This window comes from the organism of the source record quoted next, unplaced genomic scaffold (genome assembly GCF_019419815.1).
Source record: "Pyrus x bretschneideri cultivar Hongxiangsu unplaced genomic scaffold, Pyrus_bretschneideri_v1 Contig63, whole genome shotgun sequence".
NCBI classification, from domain to species: Eukaryota; Viridiplantae; Streptophyta; class Magnoliopsida; order Rosales; family Rosaceae; genus Pyrus; species Pyrus x bretschneideri.
This window is the reverse complement of record NW_025999802.1, coordinates 1,002,476-1,023,140: the sequence shown is the minus strand read 5'-3', so window position 1 is coordinate 1,023,140 and position 20,665 is coordinate 1,002,476. Positions and strand designations below refer to the sequence as shown.

At 32.3% G+C, this 20,665-nt stretch overlaps 2 protein-coding genes and 1 long non-coding RNA gene across 7 annotated transcripts; 2 read left to right on the top strand and 1 right to left on the bottom strand.

Annotated features, from left to right (window-relative positions):
* The first annotated feature begins 612 nt into the window (after nucleotides 1–612).
* On the top strand, nucleotides 613–3,049 carry LOC125471903 (heat stress transcription factor A-8-like). The gene is made up of 2 exons (XM_048572851.1): nucleotides 613–1,069; nucleotides 1,878–3,049. The coding sequence occupies exons 1-2, from the start codon at nucleotides 830–832 to the stop codon at nucleotides 2,853–2,855; spliced, it is 1,218 nt and encodes a 405-aa protein (XP_048428808.1). The 5' UTR covers nucleotides 613–829; the 3' UTR covers nucleotides 2,856–3,049.
* Nucleotides 3,050–3,502: 453 nt separating this feature from the next.
* Nucleotides 3,503–6,371, bottom strand: LOC125471905 (vacuolar iron transporter 1-like). The gene is made up of 4 exons (XM_048572852.1): nucleotides 6,051–6,371; nucleotides 5,886–5,971; nucleotides 5,024–5,138; nucleotides 3,503–3,908 (listed from the first exon to the last, which is right to left on the bottom strand). Exons 1-4 carry the CDS (start codon nucleotides 6,293–6,295, stop codon nucleotides 3,611–3,613), a joined length of 744 nt encoding a protein of 247 aa, XP_048428809.1. The 5' UTR covers nucleotides 6,296–6,371; the 3' UTR covers nucleotides 3,503–3,610.
* Nucleotides 6,372–9,926: 3,555 nt separating this feature from the next.
* LOC103936728 lies at nucleotides 9,927–20,374 on the top strand. 5 transcript variants are annotated; one of them, XR_007254015.1, is made up of 10 exons: nucleotides 9,927–10,118; nucleotides 10,282–10,337; nucleotides 11,630–11,745; nucleotides 12,146–12,257; nucleotides 13,039–13,164; nucleotides 13,318–13,355; nucleotides 15,396–15,536; nucleotides 18,773–18,847; nucleotides 19,321–19,367; nucleotides 20,288–20,374. It is a non-coding gene; the product is annotated as an uncharacterized LOC103936728 (long non-coding RNA). The 5 variants fall into 5 exon arrangements; XR_007254016.1 differs by lacking the exon at nucleotides 10,282–10,337; XR_007254014.1 differs by lacking the exon at nucleotides 12,146–12,257.
* Nucleotides 20,375–20,665: the final 291 nt, after the last annotated feature.

The window sequence follows — 20,665 nt, the reverse complement described above, 5'->3', positions numbered from 1 at the left end:
TGCAATCCAAAAGTTAAAACTTGAGAGAAGTGTGTGGATAGCACCACCCTTTCCTATAAGACAATGTGTTGAACTATAAACCTTTGAATACTCGAATTATAGTAATAATTAGAATAAATAAAGTTCATATCAAAGATTATTAATCTTCATTCAACGATAATAATCAACTAAAGGAATAACATAATCCAACTATTTACCACTCCATCAATCTTAAGTAGAAACCCAAACAAGAATGGGGATCTTAGAACAAAAAAATTTAAGAGTGCACAACTGGACCCTTGAAAAGAAAAAGAGAACATCACTTGATCGGGGCTGGACTCGGCCCATTTTGTACTTTCCACATGTCAACATCTTAGTGGTCACGACACACAGAGACAATTATACATAAAGAATGAGAATCTTCTTAAAAATCTTTTTGTGAGAATTCAAATAATCATTTTAATCGTGTTTGTTTATCATAAATTATGTTGTTAATTTTTATCAGCTACTATTTGTATTTAAATAATTTAAATAATTTTTAACTATACAATTTACGATAAATAGACACAATTATAAAATCACTGTAAAAAGAATCTGGAGGCGTACACACATAAAAAGCATTCGACCGCACTACACAGAAACCGGAGAGAAAGTCCAGTTTGTCTTTCAAATTCAAAAAGTCCCAGGGACCATCTAACCCCGTCGACACGGCAACTCAAAGAAGCAAAGATCGAAACTTCGTCGTCATAACATTACACTTTCCATCCAATTCCACTGAACTCCTCCTGGGTTTTTACGAAAACCCAAATCCCAAATAGAATTCAATTTAAAAATCTTGGTTTTCTTGAACATGGTGAAATCGGCGGAGAAGGGCGGAGGAGATGGGTCGGGGCCGGCGGGGTCGGTGGCTCCTTTTCTCAGAAAATGCTACGAGATGGTGGATGATAAGGACACCGACTCCATAATCACGTGGAGTGAAACCGGCGACAGCTTTGCTATATTGGACATGGCCCAGTTCTCGATTTCAATGCTGCCCAAGTACTTCAAGCACAGTAACTTTTCTAGCTTCATGAGACAGCTCAATATCTATGTGAGTTCATTGTTTTCTTACCTTTTGATTAACTGGGCAAAGTTATTTTGTCTCGGTTATGCATTCATGGGGTTTTTCTCTTTGTTTAGTTGGCTTTTGGAATTGTGCTGATATTTGTATTGGGGTTTTTGCAGACTTGTTTGTTTGTTAATTGTTTGTTGTTGTTGTCGTTGTTGTTTTTGTGCCAATATAAAATTATTGCACGTTTGTAAATTGTAAACAACACGAGGTTTCACTTTCAGAAGCCAATTTTCTTTCCTGCGGATACGATCAAGTTAGCTCTATTTCGTTTCGACTGTGAAATCATGCTCGATTCGTTTGTTCAATGTTACCCTTCATCTATAAAGTGTCTATCTTGCAAGTATTGCTAATGTTGGGAGTTTTGCATTTTTTTTGGATTTCTTTCAAGTTGAAGGAATTGAAAGTTTTCTGTGGTTAAAAATTTAAGTGGCACTCGAAACGATCTGTCTAAGATGTGATCGTTCTGTTTCCCAAGCTTCATCCATTTCCCTTCTTTTTGTCAATCTAATTTAAAGGTTGTGCTTCAATCGCAGTTCCCATATATGCTTTCTTGACTGAATTCGGATATATTTGAGAAAATGGCACCTATTTAGATGGATTGGCTTGTAATGTAGCTGTGATAGACTGAAGTGTGAGACATAGTCAGATGGCTTTTCTTGTTTTACTCTTCAAATGTATGCATTGTACGTGCTCTATAAACACCTCTGTGTATATCTGCATGACTGTAAATGTTTTGTTACTTGATTTGTCAACCGATATCGAGTATTAATGAATCTTAATATTTCAGGGCTTTAGAAAAATAGATTCAGATCGTTGGGTGTTTGCAAACGAAGGATTTATTCGAGGTCAGAAAATTTTGTTGAAGAATATTGCTAGGAGGAAACATCCACAGGGCACAGATCAGAAAAAAGCATCACAGCAAAGTCCGGATAGGCCATCTGAAAACATTAGTGAAAATGGTCTATGGAGGGAAATTGAGAACCTGAAGACTGATAAAGTTGCTCTGAAGCAAGAATTGGCAAAGCTTAGGCAGCACCAGGAAACTTCGCAAAATAACTTGCGCCTCTTGAGGAACCGCCTTTGTGGAATGGAGAAGAATCAGCAGCAGATGCTGTCGTTTCTAGTGATGGCCATGCAAAGTCCTGGGTTTCTGGTTCAGCTTCTTCAGCCAAAAGAAAATAATTGGCGAATTGCTGAAGCTGGTGATATGATAGAACAGTGTGTAGATGATGATAAACCAGTGGTTTCTAACGGTGCGATAGTGAGGTACCAACCACCGATGATTGAAGCCCCAAAGCATGTACTCCTACCGAATTCAGGCTCAGAGAAACAACCGGAATCTGATGCTTATCTAGATGGAATGGAAGATTCTGTTGTGAATGCTGATTTCATGAAAATGCTAATGGATGAAAGGTCAAGCCCTGTAGAAAATCACGACCCATATACCCTACCGGATATATCTGACACTGGTGCATGGGAGCAGCTTCTTTTAGCTAGTCCTTTCTTGGAAAATATTGAAGGCACAAAGGAAAATGGTGAAGAGCATGCTGACACTAGAATGGAGGTGGAACCAATAGTATCTGATCTGGACAATTCACTTGATTTTGATTCTTTGGTCGAGCAAATGAAGAAATCTCAGAACTTTGCATTGGAATCAACAGTTTATGGAGCTAATATGGAGAGCTCTCAAAACTTGGAATTTATAACTGAACACATGGGACATTTGGCCTCTGACTCTAACATGGAAACGAAATCAGGAACGTAGCAGGATAACTTCTGTGTAACTTAGGTTTTTTCTGTCGGCTCTAATGACAGCTTATCGTGAACACTTTTCAGTCCATCTTCCTTCCACAACTCAGTTTTAACAAATGTGAGTTGGTTCTTATCCTCCACATGTATCATATCATAATGTGTGTCATTGTTCTTTTACAATGTCGTTGGAAATCATCTTTGCATTCATCGAGGCTACCTGGAGATTGGAAGTAACGTTATTTGTTGCTTGCTGTACGCTAAACTGTATCGACCTACGTCTTCTTGATTTTGCTTATTGACAGAATTTCGTAGGCTGGCACAACTTGGGATGATCACTTAACAGTTTTGCTCTGCTTGTACATTAATTTTGAGTGTTCTTCGTCAAATATAATAGCTACTTGGTTAAAGTGAGTTGAAGAATTGTCTGCGCCACTGCAGTTTTGCGCTGCTTCCATGTTGTACCTTGTAAATTCATGCGGACACCAAATGCTGTTCCAATTTTTCGCAATACAAATTAACACCTATTTCCTAGGTATTTACGACGTTTTATGTGCTACTCTTATTAGCTTTCGATGAAAAAGTGTAAGTAGGATCGCAGGATGAACTTGTAACGAAAATAATGAGCAACATCAAAATTTCCAAACATGAAAGCGAAGCATATGAATATAAAACAATCTTAACAAACATGAAACATGAAGCGAAGCATACGAACGTAAAACAATCTTAACAAAAGACGGGGTGTCGTATGATTTTGTAGGACAAATGTGTTCATGGATGGATGGCTTTTGCCAAGCCAAACGCAGTTGCGGATGCTATGGCTCCGATGAACGCAGTCTGGAAGGCACTCGAGAAGGGTTTGTTATCGGTGAAACGGCCCTTGGCGTACCCAAATATCAGCAATGCCAGCAAGGTTACGACAACTGACGCAACCAGAGCTTCCCTAGCCCTCGGAAAGAAGACGTAAGGAAACAAGGGTACTGCTCCTCCCAAAACGTAAGCAACGGCAATGGTGAGGGCGCTGTTCAAGGCTCTCCTTGGATCTGGCTTTTCCAATCCCAGTTCAAACCTGAATCATCACTCAAGTTAAGTTAATTATAATAGATGAAAAGTTATGAAATGACATGAAATATTTGGAGCTAAAGGAAGACTTGACACAAAACCAAAAACTGTAACATTCTACATGACCTACTACCAAAATTTCATTGGTGATCAATAACCCACCAAGTTTCTTACATGCAGAAATAATCCGTGCATAACGAATTTGGTATCAATAATGTCAATGTTTATATCGATATCATTGTGTCGGTAATATGTGAATATGTTTTATTCTTAACATGTTCATTGTACCAATATTATCAACAATTTATCGATATTATATCGATAAAGAAGTGTCATGTCCAAAAAAGAACCCGACTATTTTAAGTGAAGACAACTGTATGCTATATATGAAATAAAATTCTAATTAGTTAAAAGATCAAAACAACTGATATCCTATCAGAATAGCAGACAATTATTCTGAGAAGTGTGTGTGATATTCAAAATTTCAACACCAATGAACAAAAGATTTTAAGTGCTTTTTATCCATTCACGGTGTGAATGACAGAATGTGATGGATGACCACATGGGTTTTGTCCATGTTTCTAAAGAGAAGCCAACTTTTGACTAAGCACTTACACTTAACAAAAAATATACCCCCACCCACCGACTCGTGCAGTTCACAGAATATCCACATCACGAATTAAGATTCTTTTCATATTTTTGTGTCGTAGTCAACACATCCGGAAATCCGGATTTTCAATTTAAATGTGCAGCCTCTACTAGCCCATCACTTCACACACTTCATACAAAACAAAACTTTTAAACGGTTCAAATTTTCTCTTTCTTAGACGATTCGAATTTTCGAATCTATCTACTCTGAACACAGAGATTCGACGAGAATTTCAATTCCCTCATCACTTTACCTACTTCACAAAATATTCTTCTCTCTTTTTATGAACAAATCTCCGAAGAAAAAGAAAAATGTCTTCCTATCATTTTAAGTTTTCTTAAGTATATACATTTGACTTATTAGAAGTCGAATTTTTTTAAGATCATATTAAAAACTTAGGTACAAAGAAACGAAATATTACTCTATCCAACCAAGCTAACGCATGACTCCAGAATTTAAGCAAAGTAACTTACTTCATCATGAAATCGAGCCATGCTTGGGGCTTCTTCCTTAGAGAATTCACGACAGGTGTATAATCATGTGCCTCTATTCCATACTCCGCCAATATCTCCTCCACTTCTGCCGCCTCTGCAATTACCCCATAATAAACAAAAACAAATTTCACTCTCTATATATACAAGCAATAATAGTTTAACTAATTTAAAATATAAACTATTAGAAAATAGATTTCAACTTAGAGCAAAAACGGAGCACACCGCTCCATTAACTTGACTATGAATACAATACGATAAAATGATATGAAAAATCTTTAAAAAGTAAGATCCAATATGTCATAGATATGGCAGTTAAAAATATATAATAATATATAAAAATGAAAATGATATAATTTAGAACATATTTTGATAACACAGGAATTCGATTTCATCTCCGAATTTAAGTTTATTTAATTTGTTGGAGAAGAAAAGTTGAAAACCTAATTCCCTTGTTATATATATATATAGAAGAAGTGTGAGTTGTATTCATAGTTCCAATAAGGGGCAAGCTCTTCATATTTATCAGATTTCACTTGAAACTTTGTCTCCTATTAAATTTCTCTTTTTTAATTTCTTATTTGAAAGTATAAAAGTATCCAAAAAACATGATACGTGTAACCCTTGTATGGGATACATGTATCCATCAAGTCAAAGACGTATTTGTCGACTTGATACATATCCGATGGGTACTCGAGAGTATCTGACGAGTATCGTAACTAGCGAAGTATCAAATATGTGATACGCCACCAAAGTGAAGTATCCGTGAGGTAACCATAATATAAGGTAAACTTTTAAACTAACTGATAATTAAATTAAAAGAGGAAAATAATCCAAATTAAACCTGCATCAGGATCGTTTACAATTTCTTCTTGTTCTCTCCTCAGCTCCCTCACGTAGTGATCCGATTCACTTTTTGCCGCCAGATATCTGCGCAATAAAATACCAATGCATCAAAATATTACCAAACAAGCTGTGATATCAAAGGATGGCTGAATCGAAAGAGTACCCGCCGAGTCCCATGGAGATAGCACCGGCTGCGACTTCGGCGATGCCAGCAGTGAGGACGATAGATGACGTGGCATTGGCTCCGGACAGTCCCGCAGCGAGAGCAAACGGCACAGTAAGACCATCAGATACGCCGATGATGATGTCCCGGACGATCTCCCCGGCGGTGAAGTGGTTCTCGGTGTGTTTATTCAGCAGTGCTTGCTTCTCGGGGTCTAAGTTGGTCTTTTGTCCGTCATTAGCCATTGATAAAAAAATGAAATAGGGTTTTGAAGCCGTTTAGATATCGGAGCGTTAGGTTTACATTAGTACTGTAATGGTTTTTTATTTATAGACGACGAGATCCGGAGAGGATCCCGATTCACATTCACAGTGTACGTAAGGCTTGCGTGGGTTTTGCTTCTAAGGTACATACTATTTGGTTGCTCCTTCAAATAAATCAAACAAAATTAATAATTATAATGGAACAATAATGTATAAGATACAAAAAGCGAATGGTTATCATCTCTCTAATATTTATGAGTCTACTAATAACCAAAGATTTAATGATAATTTTTCGAAAATAACCAAATATTTGTTTATAATTTTTTTTATATGGAAAAATTAGTATTCCTTATCTAGTTACTAATGTTCATTGACCGAAACCTTATCAGTTTTTAGATTTTGATCAAAGACCTAGCATTAATGTATTAATGAATTTACATGTCAGTTACATAATGTTTTAAAATAAAAATTAGAAATTGATTTGGGTTTTAATGGTCATATAATTAATTTTCCATTCAAAACATTTTGAAAATGAAAAAAAATAAAATGAGAATAAGTTTGTACCCATTGATTTTGTATGAAAAGATTTTCAATTTTTTAATCTTAAATGTACCCATTCATATAATTTTTTATTTTTTCTAATCTTATATGTACTCATTCTTAAATATTCTAATTTATTATATATAAAATGTAACCATTTTTTATATATAAACTCAATTCAAGTTTTTTCTTATCTATTTTTTAAACTTATATAGGTACTTTATATTTCGTTGATTTCAGAATGTATTCATGTCAAGTTTAATGAAGGAAATTTAATAATATTATTAAGCCTAATATCTGTTATTTCTTTTGTGCTTTTGAAAAATGTCCTCATGTTTTGGTACAGTAATTTTTTGGTTAATTTTGATGAAGTACCCATGTTTTTGCATACACACACACACACACACTGGACAGTATAGTTTATCTTTTATCATATATATATTTTTTAAGATAATCTTTTTAATCCTATAAATTATGGGTTTATTTAAAATCTCATTAATTACGGTAAACAACTACAAATTTCAATTTTTAATTAAAAATAAAATAACTTACATAAAAATACATTATAACATTAATGTCAAGGACTTCAATAAAAAACTGAAAACCACCAAAGTTTTAGTTAAAGAACATTGGTAGTTAGGGACCGTATCCACATTCTCCTAATTTTATCTATGTGTTTATTAATAACCAAAGATTTTTGCTTGTCTGGTGGGCCGGTTGGAATAGGTTGTGACCAACTAACATAGACTTGAGTCCACTCCTTTGTTTGTTGTGTCAAAATGTGAGATAGACATGAGTGAACATGATGGATTATGAATCCATAATAAAGTGGTTTATCTAACTTATCCTTATACATAGTTACAAGTTATGTCTTATATATCACTGCCAATCCAATTCTATCCCTAAATTTTAATCTCATCTAACTCACCGAATGGTCCTCAAGTTTTGACTGGATTAACAAACAATGGTGACGACCAAATTATTACTGAATAAACCTTGCTTGAATAAACCTGCCTGCCGGCCTTGCACACAAAAATCCAAGACTTTGTACGCTTGCATGCATAGTAGGGCATGCAGGTGGTATCGCATGCATATGGAGACGGAATTGGGAATCTAAATTAGGAAAGAGAAATGCTAAAGACTCCATCAAAATAGAATTTTTCGTAATGTTTTATAATATTGACACGTAAATTGATATTAAACTGTGAGGTATGAAAGAGAGTATCCTTAGCATCAGAAAAACAGTCGATGCAATTATATTGGTACAGACAGTTGTAGCCTTTACACGTTCAGTGGGGAGTATTACTTCAGAATCTGTGGCTCTGAAGATTTATTCAGAAGGTCTGCTTCAATTGCACCACATGAAGGTCTGGGAATCTCAGGTCTTCATCCCTTCTAATGGGACACTCGACCCACGTCGGAAAGACCCAACGGAACTGGGAGTTTTATACAGTTTTGATGTGCAAATGCAGTTTTAAGGTTAGGATTTCAGAAAAAACAAGAAGAAAAATATGAAAATAAAAGGGAAAAAAATCCTCTCGAAGAAGAGGGAAATATGAGAAATAAAAAAGAAAAAGCATGAGGGAGAACTTGATCGAAAAATGGCAGCCCAGTAACACAGTTTTCTGCTTTGGTTCTTTCATTTTCCTTTAATTTTTTGCTTTTTTTTTTTTCAAATTTCTAGTCGAATAAAAATAAACACTTGTCAATACCAAAATACAGGCAGAAGGTTGGTAGAGAAAATATTGGCACACTAGGTCTGAACTCCCCCAAAAGAATTTAAGAAAAGAGAATAAAATACAGAGTTGTGTTCAATTTTGATTATCTGTCACTTCAAAGGCGTGTGCGCAACACAGGCCTCGATGACCACATTGACATGGACGTAGTCGTGCAAGTTGAAATGATTGGCCCCCTTTTTTACGATAAAATTTTTAAATCCTAAAATTTTGAATTTGAAGAGAAATGTAAAGAGTAATTTTTTTCAAAAAAAAATAAAATTTTCGTATATTTTTGTTCACTTCATATTTCTTGCATTATATTTTATAATATTAATATAAAAAAATTAATGTTAAATTATGAAGTAACAAAAAATTTATAATAAATGTCACTTTAAAAAACTCCCTGCAACATTTTTCTTCGAATTATTTTAAAAGATTGGAACAAATCGGAAGGCAGTTAGCAATTCCGATGACTCCGAATTTTATAATGCTGTTCTGCACTTATTTCGATATTTTTTTTTATATAGTATTCTGACTTTTTATAATTTTATGATACGTGTTGTTATCAACTTTGTATTTTAGTATTAGTTCTTAAATACATTTTGTTCATTATATTTTGTATTAAGGCGTGTGTCTGCCACAGGCCACTTTCATTGTTTTTTATATTTTATTGTTTGATCTGTCACTTCAGAGGCGTGTATGCACCGCAAGCCACGATGACCGCATTCACAGGCATCTAGCTGTGCAAGTTGAAATAAGTTGACCATTTTTTTATAGTAAGAATCCGAATATTTTAAAAGAATTGAGAAGAAATCGGAATGTATTTACCAATTCTGATTACTTTGAATTTTTTATCCAAATTTTTTCAAAGTATTCTGATCTATTCCAATAAAAAGTAGTAAGTAAGTAAACTGTCGTATTCACAAGAGAGACGGACGAAGTCGCCAACTAATTACTGTTAGCAGCTTCTGTTTATTCATTCCTTGAAGGAAGTGTTAAAAGCACAAAAAAAAAATTTGTAAAGAGTGAGCAAAAAGCAAATACCAATGAAAACAGAATCTAAAATTTCAAACAAGAAGTCTGCAAGCAAGTAGACTTTTAGGGTAGCAAAGCTAGCTCTTCGTATCATTGGCATTGGACAGGTGAATCCGGCTACATTCTATATATACTAAAAGCCGGTGGATTGGCACTGTTCATTAACAGTGCCCATCCGGTTTTAACCCTCATTTTATTCATGGTTTTTTGTACTTTGGTGGGATTGTGCAGTAAATGGTCTATTTTGCCCTTCTTTCATTTTTGTTTGCAGCTGTTGCTCCCGTTTGAAAGGTGCTTTTGGTGTTTTTGGTTGAGCTTTGGCCACGTTGCGTTTTATAGGAAAGATGCCAGAAGCATCTTCTACTTTTTCTTTTCCTCTTCGTTTTTCTCTCAGTCGTTCCGTTTCTCTTTAGTTTTCCCGTCTGTCTTTTGATTTCGGTTCCGATCGGATCTTCTCGAAGGTGTTTGGCGTTTTTTCCCCTGTTTTGCACAAACGAATTGCTCCCATTCAGGTATGTTGATTCATGTGTTGGTTTATTTTCTGTTTGGTTAGGAAGAAAATTTTATGATTGATTGTTGTGAATATGGGCTATTCGGCTTTTTTGCCCAGCGTTTTCTTTGTTTTTTCGTGCTCTACGTCTGGTTGTTATCTCTGATTTTGCATTTCGGTTGCAGGAAACATTTTTCTTCAAGTTTTAGGGTTTTATTCTTCCTAGCTTTTTCTGGGTCAGGTATATAATTTATCTCTTTGGTGTTATTTTTTTTTTGTTTGTGCTTTGATTTTTCCCTCAAACTTAAAAAAAAAAAAAAAAGAAAAAAAAAAGAGGAATACTGATGATTAATTTTTGGGTTTTGCTTTGTATGTTTCGGTTTTGTACTGTGAGTGAGGAATTTTTTATTTTGGTGTTTTAATTAAGGGCTAAACATTTCCAGCTATACAAATGGATGATCATGATTAATTTTTGGGTTTAATTTAGCTGTTGATTATTGTGGATGAGTTGCGAAACTTCTTTTCGATTATGTGATCTGTGCCTGTTATGTTTTTTTTTAATTATTTTTGCGTTTTAACTAAAATCGAAAGATTGCCGACGAATGGATATGGCTACGGTTATATAATTTATCTTTAACCTTTTTTTCATTTTTTTTGTGTTTTAATTAAAATTTAAAAATTGTTGAGGAAGGATATGGCTGCGGTTTAAGGTTTAGACTAATTAATTTTATTGTTGTTCAGGTTTTTTTGGGGAAATTTTTGGGTTTGGTTGTTCTAATTATCTGTGGTTTGATTTTTGTCCGGAATTTAAAAGAAGAAAAATGGCCATGATTAACTTTTGGGTTTTCTTTGTCTGTTCTGCATTTTAAAGTTTGAATTATGGATTTTTTTTGTATGTCAATCTTTAAATGATCACTGTATGGATTTTTTTTGTTTCGGCATATGCCCTTATTGGAATTTTGTGATTTGAGAATTGTAGAAGTTAGTAGCAATTCAAAACCCGTTAAATGGCATGAGAATTAGAGTGATTTGAAATCGGCGAGCAAGTATATACTAAAGCTCAGCGGATTGGCACTGTTCATTAACAGTGCCAATCCGGTTTTGCTCCTGATCTAACGCACAGTTTTCAGCCCTTTAAAAGATGCTACATGAATTGGCGATTTTGCCCCTTGGTAGAGTGAGTCTACATATGGGAAGGTGCTCGAACCCTCTCTCATTTTCTTCCGTTGTTTTTGGCTTTCGTCTGCTCTCTGTTTCTCTGCTTTTTTGCATCTTCGATCTTCGTGTTTCCTTGCTTCTCTGTTCATGTTGATCGTCTGCCGTCCGAAGAGGTGGGTTTTCTGGCTGATTGCGGTGTTTTAGGTGGTTTGTCTATTTTATTCTTTTTCTTTTTTCTTTGATTAGGAAGAAAATTTGTAGATCGATTGGTTGGTTGGTGTAATATTGAAGTTTTTTCGTATTGCATTGACTGTTTCGTTGATTTTTTACTGTATTCAATGCCGTTGTCTAATGTGAATCGGTTTTTTCTTGCAGGAAATATTGGTGTTTGAAGAAATTAAGGCTTAGCAAAGTGTGACTACCTATGCTTGAATTAATGTTGAAGTTTTGAGCTCAATTAGATTAAAGTGCATAGAACATCCATAGAAGTGGTAAAAGTTCTTCCTTCAATCAGCTTAATAGTAGTTAACATGTATGCTTACTTTTCAATTATTAAGAAACTGTACCTTCCAGTTGTATGAATCTCTAATGCATCAACATCATTTCTTCTGAGAAGTTCAGAGGTTGCATAAGCATCTCTTATGTACGAGCACACTCTGCTATTATGAATTGGAGTGGTTCTTATTGTCTTTAAGTGATTCTTATCACAACAATTAGGGAAGAAATCCCTTTCTTTTAAATTGGATTATCCCAACCTGCATAAAATTGAGAGTCATGTTGATAAAATCTTTATCTTTATTATGCTGTTATTAAAAGTAGCCTTGAAATATTTTAAATTCGTTTTATATTTATTTGAGAAGTAATTATTTCTTTGTTTGCAATCATCTGCAGATTAATTTTGGTTGAAAAAAAAAAAAAACTTTGCTGCATCTCAGTTCCTATTCTAATTTTAACTGCCAAGTTAGCTTTCAGCTGTCAAGTTTACAGACAATTGATTGTGTTTGTAAGTGCTTTTCACTTTGTTAATATTGTGTTCAAGATTATATTTCTTCCTTTTGTTTGACAATTGTCTGATTGTAGTTAATACTGTGGCTCTAAATTGTATATCAATCATTCTTTTCAAATATTTCTTTACTTAAGTTATAATGTTGAGCTACTTTATGTTATAATTTTATAACTAGATAGTACATTATCATAAAAATAGAATGTTTTGTTTTTTTTTATCAATGTTGTCTATGCAGTATAGTCTTTTTGTTTTTTTTTTTCCTTTACTCTGTATATTACCTTTTTATCTGAGAAGTTACTTTTAATTTTAGCTTATACATTTTAAACCCATCGGTTCCACGTTGTGTTAATCATGATTCTTGGAACCATAGATAGTTTTTATTTTTGTAGTTAACTGTGTTATCGTTTTTAGTAAAACTGTGAATATCATAGATAAATTATATGTAAAATGCTTTTTTATAGTCATATACTGTGTTATTAAAAAAGTTAAATGTTTGCAACAACTGTCAATATCACGGAGTGATATTACAATTTTCTATTGTGATAACAATTTTTGTTTTAGTTAACATATACATTTCTTTGAACATGTGTATTTGTTAATTCTGTGTCACCCATTGTTTAAAAAAGTTTTAGGGCTCCTATTTTCTCACGATATATTTGATAATCTAGCCATCAATTTATATAATTCATGTATTAGTAAAAATCAATTGGCTTTTTTTATTTTTTGTAATTTGTGTTTCATTGAGAATAAACATTGTTAATACTGTTGATCTTTGCAGTTTCCACTCAGCGTGGATAAGACAAGTAAGAAGTGATACTCCCATTGAAAACTTATCTGCAAAATAAATTTTGCTCTGTGGTTACATGGTGCATTAGTGCATAGTTTCACAACTGAACTATAAGAAGTAAGAATGTAGTTATCTTATTACTTTGTTAATTTTTAAATTTTTTTAAGTTCTATTTATTATTTGTTTTATATTTTGTGTCTTGCCATTTGTTGCTGAACTAAATTCTATTGTCCATTGTAATAATTGTTTGTTGTTTGCCTTTTTGAACAGATTGGCTATCGTATTTTCTAAAATTTCAATTGTTAAAGGTGAGCAATTTTAAATTTTAAATTATTTAGTTTTAAACTTTACTTTTTTTAATCTTCTTTTTTTTTTTATAACTTTTTTTTTCCAGTCGCATTTTAAAATTTGGGTGATCTATTCTTTTTAATCATTATAGTATATATTTGTTTAATCTTCACATTATGTGTTTGTTGATACTTCTTTTTTTCATTTTTTGTCTTTTTTTCAGCGTGGTTTGCACTAATTTGTTTTCAAATTTGTATTACAATTTGATTCCATCATGTCAAAAAGACTTGCAAATGCTTTAACAATTAATGATACAGAACACGAGAAAGAGTTTGTCAATAATCAATCCTATGCTTTATCTGACTATGACAGACAATTTAAAAGAGTGTGTAGAATAAGTTGTATACAAAACCATGTCGATGTTTTCTTATCTAAGAGTAGTCCAATTATTCAGGAAAACTCAGCCATTGACTACCAAGATGGTACTAGCACATCTTCTGTTCAACAAGATGTTGAAAACATAAGTTCTTCCAATATCAATGAATCACATTGCATGACTGTTGTTGAAAAAAATGTTCTCTTAAGAGATAAAAAGGGAAAAAAGGTTGTCAATGTATTAGACCAATCTACAAAAAATACTCAACAAACCCTTGATGATCAGAATAATAATCTTATGAACAAGGGTCAAGCATTTTTTCAAAAGAATAGAAAAGGTTAGTTCTTAATTTATGCATCTATTAATTTGATATATCATGAATTTCAATTTTCTAATTGCCTAAATAATATTACGCTCATTTTGTTTTGTTTTTGTATCTTTTTTGTAGGAGTTGTTAAAGAATATGCGGACTTAGGAGATAAAAGTTATAAGTGTGTTCATTGTGGTGCTTATTTTTGGCTAAAAGAGTCTCTTAAACCGAAGTGTAAAAACGATCTACCTGTTTTCACTCTTTGTTGCCAACAAGGAAAAATTAAGTTTCCAAATCCAAAACCAGCACCACCATTTTTAGATTACTTCTTGATCCAACTAAAGGGCAAAAAAATTTATCATTTCGACAAAATATTAGAACTTATAACTCAATGTTTGCATTCACTTCAATGGGAGCCAAAGTTGATAACTCAATTAACAATGGATCAAGCCCTTATATTTTCAAAATCAGTGGTCAAGTTTGTCATTTAATGGGATCTCTTTTGCCTGTTGATAATGAGTCTCCAAAATTTGCTCAATGTATGTCTATGATACATATAATGAGGTGGAAAATCGACTTAAAGTTTTTAATTCCAATGGAAACAATCAAAGCCTAGATCCAACAATTGTAGAAGGGTTAATCAAAATGTTTGATGCATCAAATGAATTGGTTAAACTTTTTCGAATGGCAAGAGATAAATTTGAAAACGATGCTCTTTCTTCATTAAAAATGACTTTGCTAGCAGGCAATTAAATGATAGCAAACAATATGAGCAACCTACAACTGATGAAATAGGTGGTTTGATAGTTGGAGATATAGGATTGTATGATTCTAATCGAGATATTATTATAGAGTCTAAAAGTCACGAATTAAAACGTGTAACAAAGTTGAACCTAAATTTATGTCTCTGCAATATCCAATTCTTTTTCCATATGGTGAAGATGGTTATAGACCAGATTTAAAATGGAATGAAAATTATAAAGGTAAAAAAACTAAAAGACAAAGAATACCAATGAGAGCTTTCATTGCTTATCAAATTCAAGAACGAGAACCACCATTAAGTACATTGTTAAGAGGAGGAAGACTTTTTCAACAATATTTGGTCGATTCTTTTGCAACACTTGAAGAAGATAGATTAGATTATATTAGACAAAATCAAAAAAATTTGAGAAGTGAAGTTTATAAAGGTATATGATGCATTCTCAAAAGGTGATACTGATGCAAATAATTTGGGACAAAAAATTGTATTACCTGCTTCATATACTGGAAGTCCTAGATATGTGATAAATAATTATCAAGATGCTATGGCTATTTGTAGAGAATACGGACATCCTGATTTGTTTATAACATTTACATGTAATGTTAAATGGCCAGAAATCACAAGAGAGTTTGAGAATAAGCCAGGATTCAAACCTGAAGATAGACCTGATATAATTTCTAGAATCTTCAAAATGAAGCTTGATCATATGATTGATTTCATCAAGTCCGGGAAGCCTTTTGGAGAAATTCAAGCAAGTAAGTTACTAAAACTCATTCTAGCACTTATTTCAAGCTTTTTAGTTTTCATTTATTATAAAATTTACTTTTATTCTTTTTTTGTTTTCATTTTTTCCTCATGAACAGATGTTTGCACAGTTGAGTTTCAAAAAAGAGGTTTACCTCATTCTCATATGTTAATATGGCTGAAACCAAATGTGAAATGTTTTTGCGCATCAGATATAGACTCAATTATTTCTGCTGAATTACCTAATAAAAATTTGCATCCACAACTTTATGAAACTGTTAATCAGTTTATGATTCATGGTCCATGTGGTTGTATTAATCCAAAATCACCTTGCATGCGAGAAAATAAATGTTCTAAAAACTTTCCTAAGCCATATAAAAGCGAAACAATTTTTGACACAAATGGTTTTGCTGTTTATAAACGTCGTGAAGATGAAGAAAAATTTGTGATTAAAAACGGTATAAAAGTTGATAATAGATTTGTTGTTCCTTACAATGCAGAGTTATTACTAAAATATAATGCACATATAAATGTTGAATCCTGTTGTCAATCAATGCTTATAAAATATTTATTCAAATATGTAAATAAAGGTTCAGATAGAGCACGTTTAGTTTTTCAAGAAAATTTGAATGATGAGATTTTAGCATACCTCAATTGTAGATATATCACCTTATGAGGCTGTTTGGAGACTATTTCAATATTTCATACATCATAGAGAGCCTTCTGTAGAGCGATTACCAGTTCATTTACCATTAGAACAAAATGTTGTTTTTACAGCTGATCAATCACTACAGTCAATCATTAATCAAAAAGCTTTTGAAAACACAATGTTAACAAGTTGGTTTGAATTGAACAAAAATTTTCCTAACGCACGTGAACTAACTTATGCACAAATTCCCACAAAATTTTTGTATGATGTAAAGAAAAAAACTTGGAAGCCAAGAAAATATAAAGCATCAATTGGCAGAATAGCATATGTACATCCTGCATCTGGCGAATTATATTATTTGAGAATGCTTTTGAATTTAAAAAAAGGCGCCATTAGTTTTAGGATTTAAAAACAATTAATGGTGTTGTACATTCTTCCTACCATTCTGCATGCAAATCATTAGGACTATTAGGTGATGATAAAGAATGGATTGAGGCTTTATCAAGTGCTGCACATATTGCATTGTCTACTCGATTGAGACAATTGTTTGTCACAATAATTTTATTTTGATGTAGCAAATCCTCAAAATCTTTTTGATAGTCATTGGTAAAACATGTATGATGACATTTTATATAAATTGCGAAAAACTTTTGCAATTCCAGATATGATTGTGCCAGAACATGAATTAAAAAATTCAGTGCTATTTGAATTAGAATTACTTTTTAATAATGCATCTACCTCTTTGAAAAAATATCATCTACCAATGCCTGATGCAGAAAAAATGTTAGAAATTCAAAATAGGCTTTTGAGAGAAGAATTAAATTATGATTGTGAAGAACTTTATAAGAAACATGCACTTTTGAAATCACAGCTTAACCAAGGTCAAAAACATGTTTATGATTGTGTTTTAAATGCTGTGAATGCAAAAAAAGGAGGTCTATTCTTTGTTTATGGTCATGGAGGAATTGGAAAAACCTTTTATGGGATGTAATTACAAGTAAGCTTAGATCTGAAGGCAAAATTGTTCTAGTTGTAGCATCATCAGAAATAACATCATTATTATTACTAAGTGGTAAAACAGCCCATTCTAGATTTAAAATCCCTTTGATTATTACTGATTCTTCAATTTGTTCAATAAAAAAAAAAACTCATCTTGTTGGATTAATTGAAAAAAGTGATTTAATTATATGGGATGAAGCACCTATGAATCATAAATATTGTTTCGAAGCATTGGATAGATCATTTTCGATATTTGTCAAATTCACAAGCTTTCGATAAAAATGTTCCATTTGGTGGAAAAACTCTTTTATTGGGTGGTGATTTTCGACAAATATTGCCTGTTATTCCTCAAGGAACTAAAGAGGATATAATAAATGCTTCATTGAATAGTTCTTATTTATGGCCATATTTTAAAATTTTTCATTTGAAAGAAAATATGAGATTGTCAAAAAATGGATTGAGTATTGAAGAAAAAAATAAAATTAGTTCTTTTGCAAATTGGATTCTACAAATTGGTGATGGACAAATTAATGATGCAAACAATGTGAATAATTCAATTGATAGGGATTCATCTTTGATTCAAATACCACAAGATTTGATAATTGATTGTTCTACAAATGCTATCCATTCAATTTTTTCTGCAACATACCCGAGTTTTGAAACTTTTTTTGACAATTTTGCTTATTTAAGGGAAAGAGCTATTATAACACCTCGAAATACAACTGTTACAGATGTGAATAATTATATAATTAATTTATTACCTGGACAACAACAAACATTTTTGAGTTATGATTCTTTATGTTCTTCAAATGCAAATGTTGAAAATCTTGAAATAATGTACCCCACAGAATTTTTAAACAAGCTTGAATTCAATGGTTTACCTGCACATAATTTGGTATTAAAATAGGAATGCCTATTATGCTACTACGAAACTTAAATCAGTCTTCAGGTTGTGTAATGGAACTAGATTAGTTGTTACTCATTATTTGATAGAATTATTGAAGCTGAAATTCTTACTGGTAATAATATTGGTCATAAAGTTTTTATACCAAGAATCACTCTTACAGCTACAGAAAATAAGTGGCCTTTCATCTTCAAAGACGTCAATTTCCAATTAGAGCGTTATGCAATGACAATCAATAAAGTCAAGGACAATATCTTAAACAAGTTGGTTTATATCTCTCCAGAACCTGTTTTTACACATGGCCAATTATATGTAGCATTATCAAGAGTGACATCAAGAGAAGGTTTAAAATTTTTAATAGAAATGTAGAGAGTAGTGTTAAAAACTGTACTTTGAATATGTTTTTAAAGATGTGTTACAAAATTTACAAGAAAATTAACCCAGTTCAGAGACTCTGCATCTCTCACTTTCTCATCTCAAAATCACTTCTCTCTCTTCCATCTCTCCCAATGTCTTCGTCTCTCGGCTTTCTTGCTCAATCTCTGTCGACTGAAATTTCGAGGTGATTTTCCAACCCTAAATTAATATATTCCATACCTTGATTTCATCTTAATTTATTGGGAATTGATCTACATATGTGTAGTATAGATAAATTTTTTCTTTAACTAATGTTATAGAATCCATGTCCTATTTAGAAATACTGAGATGGAAAAGGTTAAGGAAAAATTGCGAGGTAGAAATTCCATTATGAGTTCTCCGGCCGATTTGAGGTGAGTAGTACAAACTTTTATGTTAAATTGATTTGTTTTGGTTTTTCGGGATGCTTAATTTCATCTGCAAACAAGGTTGACCATCCAAAAGTTTCGGTTTTGTACCCATTATTCAATACTAGCTCAATAATCATAATGTTTCCTCTGACTTTGTTTATAAATTCTGATATATAATCATATTTTAGAGTTAGAGTTTTCTATTGGGGAAACTTAGGAACCGATTGTCCTACATCGAAAAAATAGCAGCAGCTGATCCTATTTAAAATGAATCTAATTGAAGAATTAAGGATTGGGCACCTTCTACAAACTACAGTAGTATTACTCTTGATGAGGTCTATTTCATTTCCTCTATGCTGTCTCAATCTTCATAACTCACATTTATGTGCATTTTTTGTCTGGTTCTTATTTAAAATGTATCTAATTGAATATTTATAACCAAAAGAATTAATTTTTCTAATTGCCCAACTTTACAGGTTTTGCATCATTGGAACATCAGGCCTATGTCATTGCTTTACCTAAGGTAGTTGAAATGTACTTACAATATCTTAGCTTTTAGTTTTTTTCTTCTTTGGCTGCTTAGAGATTATGTGTCATGAGCCTGGCCTTTAATAGTTTAGGAAAAATTTTGCATCTCTTTGAAAGCTACGAATTCAACTTTTGGGTTCCTTCAACTCAGAATTTATAGATGTAACATTTCAAGGCTCATGTTGGTATGAAATTGTATTCCTCATCCGTCATTACATTTTTTTTGACAGGGATTTCAGTTTATAAACAATAAACTGCATAAATTTGTAAAAGTCTACTTTTTTAGATGGTAAAATCTTAGATTGCCAATTGAGGATATAATTGCAATTTGAATTCAATCTGCTTTCCGTGCACATGTGATATGTATGTGTGCACTAAAATCTCCAAAATATAAAATTCCAATTTCATTCTCTCCCTTAACAACGTTATTACTGAAGAAATTAAAGAATATTTTCAGTTCAGAGTATGAGTGCTATATGTGTTTGTTTCATTCCTAAAAATTATGGGACATAATTATGCAAAACTTAATTGATGATCGTATGAAAGCTATAAAACATCTCTCTGTACAATTCTTTAAATCTGGTTCAGTTTTGTCTTAGGTATCCATACAATCATTATTTGTGAGATAATTAGTTCCATGGTTCAATTATGTTTTTTCCATGAGAATATTTCCATGTTGTAATAGAAGAATTGTCTAAAGTTCCTTAAACCTTTCATCTTTTATGTTTACCATAAAACAGATAACAATGCATGATAATGAATTACAAATTGTTTTTTATTTCTTACATTCAAATTTGGTTTTTATACTTTCTTCCTACGTATGACACCATTTTTCCATCGATGTCAACTAATTATTATTTATTATAATTAATTGCCATAAAACTTTTTTTTTAACACTTTATTTTACAATTTTAGGAAGGAAAAAAAAATTGCTAATTCAGCAAGGAGCTTACAGTGCTGACAAATACATTTTCAAACAATGAAGAGGCAAACATTCAAGGTATGTAAAATTAATTAATACTTTATTAATTTTGTTTTGTTAATGCTTTACGTTTAATTACAATTTTTTACTAAGCTTTCTCTTCAGAGGAATTAGCTATTACTAATATATATACAAACCATCTTCTTTTCACATGATCTAAATACATGACAAATTACTTGCTTGCATATTGAAAGGCTAAATTGAACATCCAAAAGTATAAAAGTAGACATTTCACTAGAGATATACCATGTCCACATATTTTAATCTAATATGTTCTTTCACAGATTTACAAAATATGGACAGGATTTATC

Coding starts and splice junctions, on each gene's coding strand:
- LOC125471905 (XM_048572852.1), bottom strand. CDS start 6,295: ATGGCTAATGACGGACAAAAGACCAACTTAGACCCCGAGAAGCAAGCA. Junction 5,972..6,050: donor ATCTCCATGGGACTCGGCGG/GTACTCTTTCGA, acceptor TTTATTGCGCAG/ATATCTGGCGGCAAAAAGTG. Junction 3,909..5,023: donor TGGCTCGATTTCATGATGAA/GTAAGTTACTTT, acceptor GTGATGATTCAG/GTTTGAACTGGGATTGGAAA.
- LOC125471903 (XM_048572851.1), top strand. CDS start 830: ATGGTGAAATCGGCGGAGAAGGGCGGAGGAGATGGGTCGGGGCCGGCG. Junction 1,070..1,877: donor TGAGACAGCTCAATATCTAT/GTGAGTTCATTG, acceptor TTAATATTTCAG/GGCTTTAGAAAAATAGATTC.